The sequence below is a fragment of the Tyto alba genome, unplaced genomic scaffold (genome assembly GCF_018691265.1).
Source record: "Tyto alba isolate M040663 unplaced genomic scaffold, T.alba_DEE_v4.0 Super-Scaffold_11, whole genome shotgun sequence".
Taxonomy (NCBI): Eukaryota; Metazoa; Chordata; class Aves; order Strigiformes; family Tytonidae; genus Tyto; species Tyto alba.
The window spans coordinates 12,716,601-12,736,082 of record NW_024881273.1 but is presented as its reverse complement, the minus strand read 5'-3'; the positions used below and the strand labels follow the sequence as shown (position 1 = coordinate 12,736,082).

At 51.7% G+C, this 19,482-nt stretch overlaps 2 protein-coding genes across 2 annotated transcripts in view; both read right to left on the bottom strand.

The window, feature by feature from the left end:
- The window catches only part of RABL6 (RAB, member RAS oncogene family like 6), a 60,667-nt gene extending 49,907 nt beyond the window's left edge, over nucleotides 1-10,760 (bottom strand). Inside the window, exons 1-2 of the mRNA XM_033003044.2 lie at nucleotides 10,192-10,760; nucleotides 2,635-2,769 (exon numbers count right to left, since the gene is read on the bottom strand). Of these exons, the coding sequence (XP_032858935.1) occupies nucleotides 2,635-2,769; nucleotides 10,192-10,321 (265 nt within the window). The 5' untranslated portion in view covers nucleotides 10,322-10,760. The remainder of the gene's footprint in view (nucleotides 1-2,634; nucleotides 2,770-10,191) is intronic.
- Nucleotides 10,761-11,665: 905 nt separating this feature from the next.
- On the bottom strand, nucleotides 11,666-17,741 carry LOC104363156 (alpha-1-microglobulin/bikunin precursor). Its single transcript, XM_009969568.3, has 10 exons — nucleotides 17,573-17,741; nucleotides 16,796-16,938; nucleotides 16,431-16,507; nucleotides 15,794-15,907; nucleotides 15,236-15,337; nucleotides 14,635-14,672; nucleotides 13,665-13,743; nucleotides 13,419-13,586; nucleotides 13,069-13,245; nucleotides 11,666-11,814 (listed from the first exon to the last, which is right to left on the bottom strand). The coding sequence occupies exons 1-10, from the start codon at nucleotides 17,681-17,683 to the stop codon at nucleotides 11,783-11,785; spliced, it is 1,041 nt and encodes a 346-aa protein (XP_009967870.2). The 5' UTR covers nucleotides 17,684-17,741; the 3' UTR covers nucleotides 11,666-11,782.
- Between the last annotated feature and the right edge of the window lie 1,741 nt (nucleotides 17,742-19,482).

The following is a 19,482-nucleotide window of genomic DNA, read 5'->3' as shown; positions in this document are numbered from 1 at the left end:
AAAGCCAGTGCCTAAGCCTCAGCTCAGTAAAAGAACATACAGTCCCTAAAATACCCAGGAACACGAGATGACTGGATCTTTCTCCAAACACCTTTACGTATGTATACAAAAACCTGTATACATGCATTTTGTATACCTGTTCACTGACACAGAAACAATCAGGTATGAATTTGACTCTTAGAAATCAAATGTTAGACTCCCAGGCTATATTTACAAATAGCACTTGTATTACCTATGCTGATCAGAGAGGAAACTGAACTCTGCAAGTTTTTACATATGATATTGCAGAAAACCAAAGTTAACATTCAGCATAATATTTAGACTTAGATATCTAAGAAAGAGGTATTTAATTTCTTACTGTGATCGAAGTCTGTTTGGATTGAAGCATATAAGTTTGATTTTGGAGATAGTTTCCATCATCCAAACAGCTGATAAACTCTGTGTTCATACAACAATAACCAATGTGCTGATATTCTGAGAGGAAGAGGAATGTAGGGGAAGGATGCCACAGCTAAAATGCAACACACCAGAGGTTTTGGTGCAGATGGGGAACAACACTGCATGAACACCGGTGATCTGTCAATGTCTTAGTGTCCTGGTGTCAGCTGGGATAGAGCTAACTTTTTCTTCTTAGTAGCTAAAACAGTGCTGTGTTTTGCATTCAGTGTGGGATTTGGTATGAGAAGAATTTTGATAATGCACATATGTTTTCAGTTGTTGCTAAGAAATCAAGGACTCTTCAACTTCCCGTGCTCTGCTAGCGTGCAGGTACACAAGAAGGTGGGAGGGAGCACAGCCAGAGCAATGGACCCAAACTGGCCAGTGGAATATACCATATCATACAGCTTCATGCTCAGTATATAGGTGAGGGCTGACCAGGAAGCTCACTCTTGCTTCTGCAATTGAGGTTTCAGGATTCTCTCTTCTCTGGGATTGCTGGCTGGGAATGGGCTAGGCATCAGTCAGCGGGTTGTGAGCAGTCACATTGTGTATTACTCGTTTGTATTTTCCATTATTACTATTATTATCATTATTATTTTATTTTTACTTTATTTCAAGTATTACATTGCTTTTATCTCAACCTATGTATCTCCTTACCTTTAGCCCTCCAATTCCCTCCCCCATCCCTGGAGGTGAGGGAGGCTGAGCGAGCAGCTGCGTGGTGTTTGCCTGCCAGCTGGATTTAAACCACAACACTTGGGCCAGTTGATAGGCAGAATGTCAGGAAGAAGGTACCCAAAATAAAGATACTTTATGAGGAAATGTGGAAGCTAACAGGCAAACCTTTGCATCATGGTCACATGGAGAGTCCTTGTGAAAGAATCTGGAAACCTGTGACATCAGCCTTAGCTCAACATCAGAACCTGAGTAAGAGAAAACCGCTAGCTGCACTGAGCAAGGACAACCTGTTTCTTTCCCACACCCAAGGCAAACCACAACCATCCATCCTTATAAACCTATTCAACCTTTGTCAAGCAAGAAGCTGACTCAAGTGGAAGCCTGCCTTCCTAGGGACACAAGAGTCTCCAGAACTCTGGTTACCAGCCCCCTGTGAACGTACAAACAGCAGTATCTGCTTGCTCTCCTTGCGCTGAAGACTATGAAGGCAACAGACATTGAGAGCACTGTCCCAAGGCTGCCTGCTGGTGAACACACCCTGTGGCTCCGTGATCATTATCATGAGACTTGGGCATCATGGTATCACCCAGCAATACAAATTGTATTGGTGAATTAGACAAAGCACCCAATTTGGTGTTTACCAAAACTGCATGGAGTTTTTTTTCCAGCTGTGAGGAGGCAGAGAATACCTGATCCAACAAAAGGTCACAGTGGTGCAGATGGACAGTGTCTGATAATGGCAAACAAACTGCTGACCTTTTTTTTTTTTTTTAACATAAAATGAGTCTTAGAGAGTGAGTTCATACTGAATCAGGAGTTCAACCCACAAGGCTGTGATATTTTTGATCAGAAACCTGAAAGCTGGACTTAATGCACTGTTGAATCATAGCCTTATGCAATTTTAGTGCCTGCAGTATCTTCTCCAGGCAAGATCCACAGCGTTCATAGCCACTTTATACTGTCAGAGCAGATGAGGAAAATAAAAAAAAATTCACACCTCATTTCTCAGTCTCAAACAAGCACTTAAAAAAAGCTACTTCTGTGCTTCAGCAAGTCAGCCTAGAGTTATTAGCACCACAGTCATTTTTAAAACATTACCTTCACCAGTTACAGGACACTCTATATTTTAATCAGTAAGAAACTAGTTTGCATCATGCTATTCACTTCTATGCAACACATAACACTTAAAGCAGGGTTAGCCTCAGAGAGAGGTTTCTATAATAAGCCTAGTTTCATTAACAAGTGAAACATATATATTTCAAATATTTTTGATCACCTATTAAACAATTTCCTTGAATTGTGGCATCCAAATATCTATCCTTTAGCACTTATAACATATAGTTTCTCCGTAAAGTTATTAAAAACATGACAGAGAAACTCTGAATAATGAATTAAAATAACAAGAGCGATGAGAGACCATTTTATCTCCCAAGCAGACACAGAAGAAGCAAAGAAGCTGCAGTGGAATTTTTACCCTCAAGGCACTGTCACTCCCTCCACCCTCTTCCATCTTACTTTTATAATTCCAGTGGATGCTGGTGACTTGGATCTCCTGAGTCGGAATATATTCCTCAATAAATTTCTTTCCCTGCAGTCGGTGCCAGAGTGTGGTTTTCCCAGTGTTCCTGTCCCCTCGGATGACAATTTTCACTAGGAAAAAAAGCAAGTAGACAAATAAAGTTGATTAAAAACAAATCAAAGAATGCTGTGAAAAGCATGTTAACTTCCTGTAGGGATTATTCAGATGTAATTAGTTCTCCCATATTGCAAAGGCATGATGGGGTTTGTTAAAAAACACGAGCCTCAGTCATTAAAATTAGTGTTTATTCAGCTATTCACACTAGCTCAGCAGAAAGAACCAGCATCAAGATTGAATCTTCAGAACATGCACAACTTCAGCCAGCTAAGTCTCTGGTCCTTCCATCCTCCTGCCTTCTCTACCTCTACCTAGCCCTTACTCTCACTCTGCCATACCCTATTCCTTTGCTAGCCTTCTATGGCAGCCTTCTCCTTCAATTACCTCCTCAATTATTCCCATTTGTCCTTAAACACTTCCCATTCCTTCAGAAAACAGAATCATAGAATCATTTAGGTTGGAAAGGACCTTTAAGATCGAGTACAACCATTAACCTCACACTGCCAAGTCCACCACTAAACCTTGTCCCTAAGCACACATCTACACATCTTTTAAATACCTCCAGGGTGGTGATTCAACCACTCCCCTGGGCAGCTTGTTCCAATGCTTGACAACTCTTTCAGTGAAGAAATTTTTCCTAATATCCAATCTAAACCTCCACTAGCACAACTTGAGGCCATTTTCTCTTGTCCTAACTCTTGTCAGTTGGGAGAAGAGATCGACACCCACCTTTCTACAACCTCTTTTCAGGTAGTTGTAGAGATCGATCAGGTCTTCTCTCAGCCTCCTACTCACTTCCTACACCCAGTGGCCCACTGAAAGCTCAAAGACCAGCTCTCAGCTGAGCCAACCAGGCAGAGTCCTGCATACAGAGGTGCTGCTCCCTACATTCCACAGGGGTGTGACTCTGAATCCCAGCACTGGTGAAACTGTTCTTCTGGGATGATGCTGGGAGAGCTGAGAGGCAGCTTCTGGCAAACACCACTGCAGAGTTAAGCTGTCATCGCTCTCAGCTATTCCCAACTTTCTTGCACTGGGGTAGCATCCTCTTTTCCAAGGGAAGCAGAACAAGACTGTGTATTGTTCTTCAGCTGCTCCAGCTCACAGCCCTGATGGTGTCTGGTGAGGAGGCAATCCCTGACAGGGACAAGAGGCAAGGTAGTTTACATTCACAGGGGTCTAACTTAAATTTCCCCCAATAAATTCACCAAACTGCCTCTGTTGATGGCCACAGTTTGATTCAAATTAAATTAAAATCAGTTTATCTTACACACATTAGAAACAAGCTAAACTGAACCAAAATAAGCATGCCCCTTTGGGGACAAACTCAGTTAAATAACAGTGAAATAAAACCAAGAGAAACTGAATCTCCATGGATCCTCTATGTGTCAGAGGGACAGACTACCACAGGAGCCAGCCCTTAGCTGGTTTTAGGTGCAGGTACACTGTTGACACTCAGCAAAGGCATTCTCAGAAATTGCATCCTCAGGTAAAGGCACAACAGCTCCACTCCCACCGCCTGGCCTCACACCCGGCTGCTGAGGCCACTCAGCTGATCTACCACCATGTGCCTGTGCTTGTGCACACATGCTTGTACCTGCAGCAACGAAAGTCAGTCAATGCAGAAACTCATTCAAACCCTTCCAAGGAAAGGAAGTGTCCAAAATATCATAAACTGTACATAACCTGGCAAAGTAACTTCCGTAGCAATTAAAATCATGAACTTTCCAGAGTCGACCCTAATGTTATCTTGTTCTTTCTAAAAAAAGTATGCTGCTTTCTAAATTTTCTGTTACATTATGGATTTTTTTTTTAAAACTACCATTCTTGTTTCAAGTGGCAACCACAAGGCTATTGGGAAACATAAGCTGACTTGAACAGAATTTTTGTGCTTGCATTTTGAATAGGAGCTATTATCCCCTAGAAAATGGGCCACTCAGAGACATCTAATGGCAGATTCAGGTGATTAGCTTTAGATTGTGCATCATCATTTGGGCAAGGAAATATGAGACTGATGGATGCTTTTTGTTGCAACTCGGGAGATACTACAGGCATTTCAGAGAAAAGTTTAAGAGGTAAACTTTAAGGTAAAACATATACAGAGTCTGTGGAGGAGTTTTGTCTGGTGAAATTTTGTGCTGCAGTTCCACTTTTGTTGGTGCACACTGAGAGGTACTGCTGTTTATTCTTTTACAAAGCTGCTTATTAAAATAGCAAAAGGATAATAAAAGCAAAAATGAACATAGCATTTGTAGGCTGACTTCACTTATAGGTCCCAGAGCATCTCTGCAGAGACAACAAACCATTTCCTGCATTTCCTGTTGCCCTGTGTGTGATTGTTTCCTACTTACAGATGGTGAAACAATCAATGGAGGATTCCTTCGATTTTTCTGAATTAATGCAGCACATCCATGGCATAGGCAGAATGAGATTCCATTTGTTCCCTTTAACACCCAAGCCTTTCTAAATGCTCTCACTGCCTACGTTGGACAGCCATTCTAAAATTCATATTCCCCTACAAAGTACAGCATGAGATACCAAAAGAGTGAGTTTTAAGGTACAATTAGGCCCTTCCTTAAATAGGTATGCTGATCTCAAGGTGCACTTTCAGGATCACTCCCAGATAACTTGACTGCGAGCTCTCCCCAGAAAGGGCAATCTTACCTTCCCCAGGACTTTCCAAGTGCCAATAGCATTATTTATGCAGCCACAGATTGAGATGGATCAGGGAACTGAACTGGCTGAAAACTAACCCTGAAATTATTCATTTTCAGTTTTCTTCTCTTGCTCAAGTGCCCAGCTGCATGAGCAGTAGGAGCAGCACACTGGAGGCAGAGCTAGAGTGGCAAGGAGATCACCCCCATCCCTGAGAAGCTCACTTTTAGATCAGCGTAGGGCGCGTGTGGCACCACATGCTCAGTTTGAACAGGTCCAACGGCCCTTTCCAGTTTCAGCACTCTTCATGTTAGGATCTCTTTCCTCCTACATAGTGCATGAGTTTTCACTGACTTTTTTCCTGAAGAAAGAAAAAGTCTTTAAAAACAGAACAGGAAGAAGGCAGGTGATGTAAATCATTTTTAGCAAAACAAAATCTGTATTTGGGACTTTGGCTGGGGCAGGTCTACTCAATGACAGGCATCTGCAAGACAGCAAGAGCTCCGGGCACAACAAGGCAGCTACATGGGCTGTGTACGAATGTGGAAAGAGGACCAGTAATTATGTGTGAGGTTAGTACTGTTACCTACAGGGCGGCAACAATTGCTGCCTTATTTTAAGTTAAATCAGTACTTACTGCAAATAGGCATAGTTTTGAAGCAAAGACAGGAGATTTATCAGTGGGAAAAAGGCTAGGGATGGGGAATATATCAAGATGTGAGGAAAAATATAAACAAATCACTTTATTCATATTGTCAGGAAAAATAGAGGAATTTCCATTCTCCAGATGGGGAAGTGGAAGCAGAGCAGTGAAGATACAGGCCCAGAGAGTAGGTCTCTGACCAACTCAGAACTAGAAATCAGGAATTCCCAGCTCTGAGAATACTCCTCCAGGACACTGCAGCAACTAAGGATCTCAGACCCAACAGCAAAGATCCCCAGACTCCTCTGCTAATAATCCCTATATGAAGGGTCATAACATTGCCCTCATTAAGGTCTTTGGGACTGCGACTACAACGCTGCAATTCAAATGCTTTAAGCTGGTTCCGCTGCCAAAAGGAGCACACCTGATCTGCAGACACCCCCAAGCACATTTCCCAGGGGGAACAGGCCAGACAGCAGCCAAAGTAGGTTTGCCATATGTTGCACAAACGGCTGCGTCAGCTGTAGGAGAAAACAAGAGAAGATGGGAAGCAGCAGGACAAGGGGAAGCCTTTCTTTCGGGAGTAGTACTGAATGAAAATACTTCACGAAACTACCGTCAGAGTCTAGACTACTCTAAAACAACACAGAAGAAGTAAGGACTATAATGCTTACCAAAAGCATACACTGATGAAGTTTAGTCTTTTAAAGGACATTTTAGGCAGAAAAGTCATAAGGGGAGGGGCTGGGGGCAATTCTTGGAGCTACTGACTTTGGTATTTCAGCACTGGTCACGGCAGGCCTGCAGCACACCAGGAGAGCTGCCCGTGCTCCAGGCACACACAGCGGTGGGGTTTGTCAGGGGCACACTGGACACAGCGTTAAGAATAAAGGCCTGAGCAGAAGGCGTACCATGTCCTGAGGAACAGCATGGATGGACCTGAACCCATAGCACTTCCATGTCTTTCCCTCCTGTCACTAATGATCAATGGATAACTCCTAGGGATTCCTCTTGTCAGTGTAACCCACCCAGAACTGTTAATTTCACCCTTGTTTGCCAATCACTGCCTTACATAAACTCTCACATTTGAGTAACCTGGTACTGGTACTTCCTTCTGTAATTTGCCTCGTAATTTGTTTAAACAAGTATCACTGCCAAAGGAATGAGATCCACCTCAGGCTCTCTCCACTGAGACTACTCGCTCTGGCCCGTGCTACCCTCCCTGGTAGATGATGCAGCAGACCTGATCCAAGTTCAGGCTACCCTAAGCATGAAAAAAAGAGCAAGTTTTTACAAAGATTGGTTCCCCATACTTGGAACCATGATCTCACTTAAACATCCAAGCCATTACATACATGGTACAGACCCACATAATTTTTATCTCTGTACCTTCTATAGTGCCTGGGAAACTCAGGTGGTATTTGGGCCATGGTATGTAAAACACAGGGGCCCCATGTGGATGATAAAGAGAGCAAATATGGAGTGTGTGTGCAGTATGAAAATGCTTTTGTTTTGAAACAGGTATCTCATGCAGAGGAAGTGACTGCTGCCGAAAGCTAATACTGGCTTTTGCTCTCATCATTTCACTAGAAATCTAAACCTACCCACCCTGCAGTACTCTTCCTTTTGAAAACTGAGTGGGAGAGGACCGTCAAAACAAATCATTCTGGTTCAACTTAGAAGTGCATACTATCCAGTGTTTGTAATCCTCAGTGTCATTAAAACACCACACAATCTTCAGTATCACCTCAAACTGAGGGACTGTCCAGTTACAGAATGTACTTGACAGCCAGGAAGGCTGGCACAGCATGACCTGTCCCAAGTCCCGCAGTGAGGCACCAAGAGCCAGTTGACAAGGCCCATGTCCTGGCCATTTGCTGCCCACTTTATCAGCAAGCAACCCAAGATATTCTTGGCACACTAGATATATTTCTGGGAAGGAAACAAGCTTCAGCTGATGATCAGTAACGGTCTATGAAAGCAAGGAAACGTTTCAGTAAAATCTACCATCACAGCACCCTTTGGTTTAAGTTTAAGCAACTCCAGAGGAAGGGATGGATTTTCAAGATCTGTGTGTGTTAATGGTGACTACAAAACACATTTTGCATGCCTCTGCTTAATGTCATGTATTTGCGAAGAAAGAAGCTTTAGCAATGCACAGGATGTGCAGCTCTGCCCTTCCTGAGCAATGGCCCTTGTAATGACATTGCTTCACAGCCCACCTTCAACTGAGACCACCTCACCATGCTGGAACCTATCCCATCTATCCGGTGCCATAGCTACGTAGGGTATTTCAAAGCCCTTTTGTAAGCCTGCCTGTGTCTCCTATAAATATTACATAACGGCGATCCTGGGAAGATTGCTATGGAGATTGGAAAGCTTCCCTTAAGGCAGTGACAGAAAGCTGCAGTGTTATTCCAGATATGAAAGCGGTAACTAGAACAGAAATCCTGGTAAGACAGAGCACAAATGAGAAAGCTTTCCCAAGGCTTTTGGTAACAAGACAAAGAGCAGCAAAGCTACAGTTGATAGCTCAGCTGTCGGCATTTCTGGCCTTGCTGTATTAATGGCAAGCAGGTACACATCCATGCAGGTTCATTGACAATGCAGTTAGTCAACACATAACAAAGAGCTGGCCCCCTCGACTGCTGTGCCAGCAGGATGCAGCTGATCCGTACTGTCCGCAGCACAAACATTCGCTGTCTGAAAAGTCAACTCCTTTCTCTTACATTATTCACAAGCCAGTATTAGCTACCTGATCTCACACATGTACCAGTGAAGCATGTGGATGTGTTCTGGCCTGTGGGCTGCACGAAGCCTCTGCACAGATCAACAGCCTTTCACTAGCACATCTCCAGGTACGTGTCTAACAATGCAGTGTTGTATTCCAAGGCACAATAGTTTCATCCTCACTCCCTGCCTTTCACTGGAAATCAAGTCTCTTAACAGTAACATTGTGCTTATGTTTACATTCATGACTGCTTGCTAAGACACTAATTTTCTAAATTAAGCACTACTGGTATATCTAACAGATGTGCTACGGATAAAGGCACAAAATGCTCTCCCTAGTAAAGCAGAGAGCTTCAAAACATATCAGTTCAAAAGCACAGTCAATAGTGATAACACTAACAAAGCTAAAAAAGCACCAAAACCCAAAGTGCTAACCTCTCCCTTCATGTTCTGTTTCAGATTAAGAACCAACATAAGCTCTATTCCTCCAACACGTGTGTCTTTACAGAAATTATTCAGTGCCACGTTTACAAATCAGTCTCCCAACTGCCAATCTCTCGGCCTTCTGCAATCTGACTTCACTGCCTGCCTGGATCCACAGACGAGCTGATACTTGCAGCGCTCTCTGGTACCATCTCTATTTTCAGCAAATATGACATAACTACCATCCCTGACTCACAATTGTTACTTTAGGATATATTTCACATAGTTGTAGTGCCCTCCTGAAACATTATATTAGAAATAACCCTTACTGAGCTTCAAGGGAAAACGCAACCCTAAGCCTCAACACTGAAAGGAAAAAAATCCTGAAAATGTTCCCTGAGAAAAGAGAAAATGTATCAGTTGCAGAAAATATAGTCAGAATTAAATTATGTACCAAGGGCACACATCACTCACCTTTTATTAAAGCCTGGCAAGGCAGACCTTTTCAACAGACCCTTATCATATAACCACTAGAGTTTAATTATAAACATCATTATCCTGGGCTGCAGGGAAGGTCACCCACACACTCGGGAGAGTTACTCTCTTGATGCTTTAATTGACAAAAATTGATTTACAAGGAACTCTCTCTCGTGCCGCTGTCAGCGGAAAGTGGGCAGCCATTCAGGACATCTGCTGACTGAGGACACTGCTGCACTACAGGTTCCCAAGTCCCGCACGGAAGGACAAGTTTCCCATCCCTTACTCCTACGCTTTTGCAAGCTCTAACATTTGACTGCAAACTTGGCTTTGGGCGAACACTGGCAAAGGCACCACCGCGCACAGCGAAGCACAGGCATTTCACAGTCCCACCGGGGTCCCTGGGCACGCTCTGGAGCAGCAGACGGGACTGACCGATGCGGCTTGCCTCCCGCCCGGGGCTGGCTGTGCCCCCCGCCAGACCCCCCGAACCTGGGCTCCGACTCACTGTTATACTGGACTCCCTTGGCAAACCTCCTCTGCAGAGCCTGGTTCATGGACTGCAGCCCCGCAGGGATATTCTTGTCTCTGACCGGAGTCTGGTCCGAGCCCACCAGCTTCTTCAGGGCCGAGAACATCTTTCTGGTCCCGCACCTGCGCCACCACCTCCAGGAGAAGGGCCGCTGCTCCGGGGCTCAGGGGCAGAGCGGCCCCGGGGGGGGCATAAGGGGAGATCGCGGCTCGGCGAGGGGGGGCGCGGGTAAATCAGGGCTGGGGCGGGGCCGGCCCGGCCATGAGGGGCTCCAGGGCTCGGCAGAGCGGGGGGGGGGGGGGGGGACCGGCCCGGCCCGGCCCGGCGCGGCGGCGAGGGGGCTCAGCCAGGGCCCCGCCGTGTGCCGGGGAGGAGGCGCTAACCGGGCATGGCCCGGAGTTCGGGCGGCGCCGGGGGAAGGAGCCGGTGGGGCCGGGGCGGCGGCTCAGCCCCGCCGGGCGCCGCCGGTCGGGGCCGGGCAGGGGGAGCGGAGGCGGCACGGGGCTCCCGCCGCCGCCGCCATCTTGCGTCTTCCGTCTCGCCGCCGAGGGACGGGGCGCGCGCGGCGCCGGGTACGGCGGCCGGCAGGGGCCAGCGAGGCGCGGGCGGCGGGACGCGCCGTGGGCGCGACCCTGAGCCCCACGGGTGGCACCGCACAGCCGCGACCTGACTCTCCCAAGACCCCGCAGTCCCCTCGTGTGGCACCCGTAAGCCCTCTCATCCCCTCCTGGGATCCCCATTGCCGCCCCCCGCCTTCCCCAAGACCCTCACAATCCTCTCCCGGGAGCTTTGTAGCACCCCCACCCGTGACCCCGTAACTCCCTCCCGGGGCCACCCCCACCCAAAAAAAACCCACCACACTTCTAATCCCCTCCCAGGACCCGGAACCCCCCTGTGGTCACCGTAACCCCAGTAATCCCACCCCCGTGACAACTCCATTTCCCCCTTGTGACCTTTGTAACCCCATAATACCCTCCCGTGACCCCTCTGGGTCCCCTCTGACACCCCCTAATCCCTTGCTGTAAACCTCATGTAACCCCCCCCTCGTGATCACCATCCCTCCCCGTGATCCCTGTCCCAGCCCGTGACCGGGCCTCCCCAGTCCCAGTGGGATGGCCGTGCAGCATCGCTTATTCACCTTTAGGGAGGAGCAGGCACCCGTTTCCCCCCTTGATGACCCCTTCCCAGCTGTCTTTCACCATCCCCTGGGAAATGGGGGGGCCGAACCCCACCCAGAGGGACACCCTGAGCCCCTCAGTGCTCCCCTTGGTCACCTCAACGCCATGAGGGCAGCGGGCTGAGGAAGGGACAGAGACTTAATGGGGACCACCCAGCAGCCCCACAAAGGGGGGACACCCCACCAGGGAGGCCAGCGAGGACTCCACAGCATCCCCCGAACCTCCTGGACACCCCACCCCGCTCCCCACCAGTTCGAAGATGGACACTGGGCTTGTTGGTCCTATTAGAGACATTTACTGCTGGAGGCATCTCCTGCGCTGCTGGCAGCTGCCGGCATCCTCCTGCAGGGCCTCGCTGACGGGTGCCGGCAGCTCATCCTCCAGCCATGTCAGTTTGACAGATGCAGAAACTCCTCGTCCTCTGCAAGTGGAGAGTCATGCAGGGTGATGGGCGGACCCACAGACCCCCTTCTCACCCCACAGACAGATGGTGATGGTTGCTCCTTCCCACTTTGTCCCTGCCAGTGGTGATGGGTGGAAGTGGTCTAGACCCTCCGTGTACCCCCGTCCTGTCCTGGGATGTCACTTTGTGTCCCACCATCCACCACGGTGGCATTAATGCCCTTTATATTGGTGACAGCGATAATAAAAGATGGGCTCTGCCTTAAGACCCATTACTCTGGCCCCAACTCACATCCATGGGAGCACGCTAAGCCCCCAGCTCCTGCCTCACTGGGAGCAGACTTGCCCAGGGCTGGCTGTGGTTGAAGACCCCTGAGCTCACACCTCTCTGCAAGAAGATTTCCCCTGCCATGTTCCTGAAAACATGCTTGTCCATTCATCCAAGGGCTGAGTAGTGCCCATTATTTCTCCCAATGAGGTTCAATATGGAAACCCCTGCACTGACTAGAGCTAGAGGGTCTGGCAGGCATCACAGAGGGTACACCCTCTCAGGGACCCTGGTTTGGTGGTTATTTGGTGTCAGTGTTGCTATACACCCCCAAATCTTTCAGCCACTCTTCCCTAACTGGCATCCCCTGCCTGGGGGCTGTCACCTCCACTGCACCCCAGCCTGCTCAGAGCTGTTCCCCATTGTATCAAGACCATTTTGAAGTTCAGAAATGGCCTCAGTACATCTGCAGGCTATACAGTCCCCCTGTGCAATACTGCCTGTAGATAAATGACCATATTTCTCTGTCCATCAGAGTCCATGATCCAGGACAGACCCCTCTCAGGCACAGCACAAAACCATCCCCCTACCCATCCCAGACCCATCCTGGACCCATGACAAACTCATCCCAGGCTTATCCCAGACCCAGAATAGACCCATCCTGAACCCATCCAGATCCACAACAGACCCATCCCAAGACCCATCCCAGGTTTATCCCAGACCCAGAATAGACCCATCCTGAACCCATCCAGATCCACAACAGACCCATCCCAAGACCCATCCCATCCCAGGTTTATCCCAGACCCAGAATAGACCCATCCTGAACCCATCCAGATCCACAACAGACCCATCCCAAGACCCATCCCAGATCCAGGACAGCCTTTTCCCAACCCCAGGCAGTCCCAGCACACCCAGACCCAGCCCGGAGCAAGACAGAAGATGGTGCAGGCTGCTGCCCTGGCTCCCCCAGCGCAGCACAGTGTGGCGTGGGCAGGTTGGGGGTACCTGCTAGCGGAGGAGTCCCGCAGTACTCCTTGCACTCCTTCTCTGAATAGAACTGGTTCCCATTGCCCTTGCAGCCTCCGTAGCTGAACATGATGCACTTGCCCTGAGCTGCGTCGAAGGCCCAGCGTATCACTGGCTTCTGGCAGGGACCCTGGGCGATGGGCAGCCTGCAGGCAGCTGTGGGGAGAGGGGGCTGCTCTGAGGGCAGGGGGTTTGGGGCCCCCCACACCTTCCACACAGATGCTGGACATGTGGAGTTTGAGGCCACTCTCAGATTCCCCCTCATGTCTCAGCAAAGGCACCTCCCGTGCCATCACCCCTCCATAACATTTCCTGGTTGCCTCACTCACCCTCCGTTCGGCATGCCTGCAGGCACTCCTTCTCCGAGTAGAAGTTGTTGCCGTTGCCCAGACAGCCGCCGTAGAGGAAGGTTTCACAGGCCATGGAGGAGGAGTTGTAGAAGAAGCGGGAGAGCATCCCACTGCAGGGCCCGGGGTCCCTGCTCAGCCGGCACGAGTCTGCAGGTGAGTGTCACAGGCAGATGGGGATAGGGGACAGAGGGACACCCATTGCAGCCCCCCTCCCCTGGGACGTACCTTCTTTATTGCCGATGTAAGGGGGCAGGGGTCCCGCAGCCGAGCCCTCCTCAGGGGGCAAGACTGCTCTCCGTGCCCTCTGCTCAGAGAAGAAAGCATAGAGCTGCTGTCAGCCTCTGCCCATGGGACCTGCTGCCCATCCCACTGCCCCTAGACACCTGCTGCCCCCAGGTTGGGCTGTGTCAGCGGCAGTTCTGCTGGGTGCTGCAGATCATACAGGCTCTACCCCTCCTTGTTGCTCCCAGCACATCTCTAGTCATTGATCTTGCATCAACAGGCTGTGAACCCTCCACACCTCCTGGTCTTCCCAGCCCTGTGCTCGTCCTGAGCGGGGGCCAGTATCATGTGTTGTGGATAAAGACACCCAAAGTGCCCCAGTCATTCCCCATGATGGGGACATGTCTCTGCTCTCACTGACACAAGGTGGTGTTACCTACTCTTGAGTCAGCTGGGTTGTTTCTCCTATGAAAGTCCTAGCTTCTCTTGAAAATCTTTCTGAACTCAACCCTGTGAGATTCAGAGGTGCTGAGTGATGGTAGCCAAAGGACCAGTAGGGTGCTGAGCTGCCTTCTCATCCCTGGAGAGAGGGTCTACAGCCTGGCTGGGACACCCACAGGCAGGCAAAGAGCAAGGAGACACAAGGCTTCCCATGTGGTGACTTTCACCTTGTGAAAAAAATCAGGGTAGGAAATGTCTGCTGCCTTCTGCGTAGAAATGAGCCATGGAACCCACCTGGCCCCCAGGACCCTCACTCTGCATCCTGTGCCTCTCTGTGCCCCCATCCACTCAGGCAAAGCCCATCAGCGGAGATGAAAGAGCATCATCTCCCAGGGTGGTCTGTGGAGCCGCTGCCCAAACATGTCCTGCCCATGGATCCTGGTCCCTGGACACTGGGTCTCCAGTGAGTTTGGCTTGGAGGGGATGTCCCCAGCCTTGATCCATCTCAGAAGGTCCCAGCTGGACCACTCACCTGGGGGGCAGTTGCAGTCTCCTGGGGAATACATTCACCTGGCTCAGATGACAGGAGAAAAGATCAGCAGCATGAGAGGGGAGGAGTCTTGAGAAACTCAACCTCACCATGGTCTTCCACCATGCACACACAGAGCCCCAGGGAAAGGGACACCCTCCCAGTTTCACACCAACGTTCTTCCCCTCTTGCTGTTTTCCACCTCCCACTTGCAGGAGCATCGCCCTAAAATCCCCACATCCAACTGCATCACGCTAGCACCTTCTGAACCGCAGGCTGAGCAAGGAGCTCCTCAGGTCCTGGGAGCACCCAGCCATGTGGAGCAGTTGTGAGTCCCTGGGTGTCCTACACTCTCATCCCAGCCAGTTTTGTGGGTGCATCAACCTGGTAGTCCTGCAAGGACCCCACTGAACTGGATGGTGGTGGAAGTCTGACTGGTATGTGGCCTTATCTCCTTCACATCCCATCCTACCAAAACCCTCATCTCTCCTCCCTCCACCCTGAGCATCTCCCTAGCCTCACACACCAAGAAGGAGCAGCCGCAGTGAACCAGCATGCCAGAGGGACATGCAGCAGGAGAGGCACGTGTCTCACGGTGGGTTACCTCTGTTGGCCAGGATGAAGATGGAGTCTGCAGGGATGCCCATCTCCAGAGCCAGCTGCTGGAAAGCCTCAATGAGATCTTCCCGCAGCTCCGGACTCCTCCCTGGGCAAGGGAACAGGCTGTGAGCAGGGCTGGTGTGGGAGTGGGTCTTCATGCTGCCCCCCTCACCACCCACCAACACTCAGAGTTCAGGCAGCTGCAGGCAGGTCAAGTACCAGCCTCCTGGTTCCTCCCAACCTCTCCATTATTCTTGACCAGCCTTGACCAAGGGCTTGGACAAAATGGTTTTAATGTTTCTCAGTCACGAAAGACAGCATCTCCTCCTAACTTCAGTGTCATGGTTTATACCAAGCAGATATCGCCACCTTCATCCCAAACAACCGGCTCGTTTGGATGTTCACTGTGTGAGAACTCAAAGAGACTCAACCTCTGCAGTACCAAAGATGAGCTGGTCCAAGGCACCACTTCCAAAGCCATGATCAGGCTTGGGTGGTGTTTCTGAGCTGCATTGGCCTACCCCGGAGCCTGCTTGCCCACAAGTGCCATAGCCAGACATACCATACAGCTTCAGGCTGGTACTTGGGCCAAAACTACTTTTCTTCTTCATCAGAATGACAGCATATTCTTCATAGTTGGTGCGGAGCACGTAGGATTGGATAGACACGTCCCATTCTGGGTGAGACAGAAACACAGAGGACATCATTCCTGTTGCTCAGGGAGAAATAGGGCTGTGTAAGACAACACCAGAGCTGGGGGCTGAAATCAGGAGCTAATTCAAGAAAAGAGCTGATTTTTGGGAAGCAGACTCTGATACAACCCTGGTTCCCTTTAGGTTCACCAGCTTCTTAATCGCGGGTATTGAAAAACCCCTCAGGCTGCAGGCAGCTGAGATACCACCAACTGTCCTGAAATGTGGCTGGTAGGAGTCTGCCCCAGCTTGGGACCTTGGGGATGGGAGGGATCTGCTGGAACATCTCATAGTCCCGTGCATATGCAGGGACAGTTCTCAAACAGCCCCTTTTCCCCAGCTTCACTCCATACTTTGGCTGGAAATGACCCAAACTGTGGAAAGGCTTCTGAGACCTGCTCTCCTGAACCCTTTCCCCAGCTGCCAGCTGTGCCCAGTGCTGGTTCCCATCACCCAGCTACACCACAGCTCTTGGGGCTGAGCAGGTCAGCAGCAAGCCCAACTTACTGGGGTTATAGTAGTTGTATTTGCCAGGGGTGCTGGTTTTCTGGTACTCTCCTGAGATGCGTGTGCAGTCACCTTGCCTGGAGGGAGGAGAAAAACAATCAGCTGCTTGGAGCGGTCATTTTTGCTGGTTATTGCACAAAAATCATGTCTGGGGCACCCATGGGTGCCATGGCCATGGCATGAGACCCCTAAAATCCCCCTGCCCAAGGCATTGGGTATTTGAGCCCAATCCAGCCCCTCCTTAGGGCTCTGATGCCAGTGGGAGCAAGCAATCCACATGTCTTTTCCCAGCCCCTGGGAGACAGAGCACCCCTGGGTGGGTTGGCTTTGGAGGAGGCTCAAGCACCCATGGCAGTGCCCCATACCGCAGCCTGGTGCTGGCAGTGCTGATCTGGTTGGCACTGGGGCCAGGGCCCAGCACCAGCGTGCCCATGCTGAACTTCTCCTTGTAGTTCTTCATCCATATGCAGGTTGTGCCGATGGCAATGTCGTACCACTTCCCGTACATCTGTGGAGAGAAGAAAGGAACGTCTTCACCACGAGCCCTCTCTACCAAGGTGGGACATGTCCCGGTTTTCTGCAGAGCTGAAATATTCAGTGCCCAGAGAGCAACTGAGGGGTGATGGTGCAGGGTTCTGAGGCCAGAGCTGCCGCAGGATTTGGGAAGCGTATCAGCACTGAGCAGGATTTTCTTGCATCCCCTGAGCACGAGGCAGGGCTTGAGCCTGACCGTCAGGCTGGCATCCCCCCGCATGTCCTGGGGGTGTCCAGACCCAGGCACACGTTGGGGGCTGTGCAGAGCCTGGCAGGGGACAGGGCTGACTGTGGGAGATCTCCCAGAGAGCCTGCATCCCCCATGAATCCCATGCTGGGCAGATCAACAGACATCTCATGGGATTCATCTGCCCCAGCTGCTCAGGCTCCAGCCGCCCTGCCTGGATGTTTGCCAGGGTGAGGCCATTGCGAAGGCTTGTGCTGGCACCCTCTGACTGGCACCCAGGAAGGGCCACGGTGCCAACACTTGTCCCACACAGTCTGACATGGACATTGGTAATATTGCCCTTCTTTCCGGAGGAAAATTAAATAAAGCTTTCCCCCATCCCTTCTGCACCCAGAATTAAGGGACCGTCAGCCGCCATTACCCGCTCAGCCTCAAAATTCTCCTGCACTTGGATATCCTCATCCTGGTCCCCAATGGGCGTTCCGCTGACCGTGACGAAGAGGAGGAGGGAAAGGAGACCCCAAAACATCATGGCTGGTGCCTTCAGGGTGCTGCTGAGCCCAAGTGCGCCGGCAGGATCCCGGACTCTGCGCTGTCCCCACTGCGCAGCAGCGTGACCTTCAGACCGTGGCCAGTGGGGCCGGCCAGTCAGGCTGGGGGAGGCCTGCTGCGGGGCGTGGGGCAGCTGGTGGCCCTGCACGGTCTTGACTATGTGGCCCCAGGACTCATCGCTGCCCTTGGTGGTGGTGGGGATTTGCAGAGAGCTGGCGTGAGGTGCAGGAAGGGAGGTGAGCATCCTGCTGCTGCACCAGGCTGAGCTCCTCACCTTTGCTTGTTCCTAAACCACTGCTTGGCCTAGATGTGGGGCCAGGACCTGCCTGTCACCTTTATTCTACCTTGGGGTCCATATTTCTGCTCTGGCATCCTTCAAAGAGCCCTGATGGTGCCCCCAGTTCTGGCAGACCAGCCTGACCCTGCAAAGAGAAAAGGCCCAAGGGGTCCCTAGTGCCTAATCCCGGCCAGTGTCCGTAGGGAGCAGAGCCCGTGCTGCCTGCTCCCCTCCTGGACCCCCTTTCCCAGGGGTTCCAAGCTGTTGGCCAATGCCCAGAAGTCAGCTGGGTGTCACCCACCCCAAAGCCGAGGGTCCCCAGACCCAGGAAGGATGGGAGGTGCCGGGCACACTGTCCCTCCCCACCACTGTTTGCCTTCGCAGGATGATTAACTAAAACCAAACAGCCCGAGGAAAATGGCAAACAGAGCAAAGGGCAGGAGTCCCACTCCGGGTCGGCTGCCAGCCCAATATTTACAGAGAAGGGCCGGAGCTGGAGGCACGCTTGCAGGATCCGTCTGGACTTTCACCCCTCCTCTCCACCGCAGGTCACCAAGGGGCCCTTGGCGCAGGGCTGATGCATGTGCTGCCCGGCCGCCGCGGGCTGCTGGGGAGGCAGCGGGCCGGGCCGGGATGGCCTGAGCATCTCATCACACACCTCTTCATGCCACACCTGGGGTGTCCTCGGGAGCCCCGGGGAAATTCGGACGTGGGACAGAGACCCCTTTAGTAAACCCACCTCATTAACCCGCCCCGTGTTCCTCTCTCTCTCTCTGGAGGAGCCCACCTCGCCCCTGCGCTCCAGCCCCCCGAGCCGGGGTGCGGGAAGCCGGGGCTGGCTGGGGGACCCCTCCCTGCTCCGGGTCCCGCTGCCCCCGGCCCCTCCAGCGCTAGGTGGCAGCCGGCGGTAAGGAATGACGGCCCGGCGCCGTTCCCGGGGACCCCGCGGAGCCCCCGGGGCGGCTCTGCCTTCGGCGCCGGGCCCCCGGGCTGCGCCGGGAGCGGGGACCGGCCCCGGGAGCGCGGCGAAGCGGGACCAGCTGTTGGCAGCGAGGCAGGAGGTCCATGCTGTCCTGGGGCTGATGGCAGGCGATGGGCAGCGGGCAGTGCGGCAGGGCCGGCTGCCCCCGAGCTGCCCCTGTGCTGCCCCTGTGCTGCCCCTGAGCTGTCCCTGAGCTGCCCCTGAGCTGCCCCCGAGATGCCCCTGAGCTGCCCCCGAGCTGCCCCTGAGCTGCCCCTGTGCTGTCCCTGAGCTGCCCCTCTGCTGCCCCTGAGCTGCCCCTGAGCTGCCCCTGAGCTGCCCCTGAGCTGCCCCTGTGCTGTCCCTGAGCTGCCCCTCTGCTGCCCCCTGGAGCTGCCCCTCTGCTGCCCCTGAACTGCCCCCGAGCTGCCCCTGTGCTGCCCCTGAGCTGTCCCTGAGCTGCCCCTGAGCTGCCCCTGTGCTGCCCCTGTGCTGCCCCTGTGCTGCCCCTGTGCTGCCCCCGAGCTGCCCCTGAGCTGCC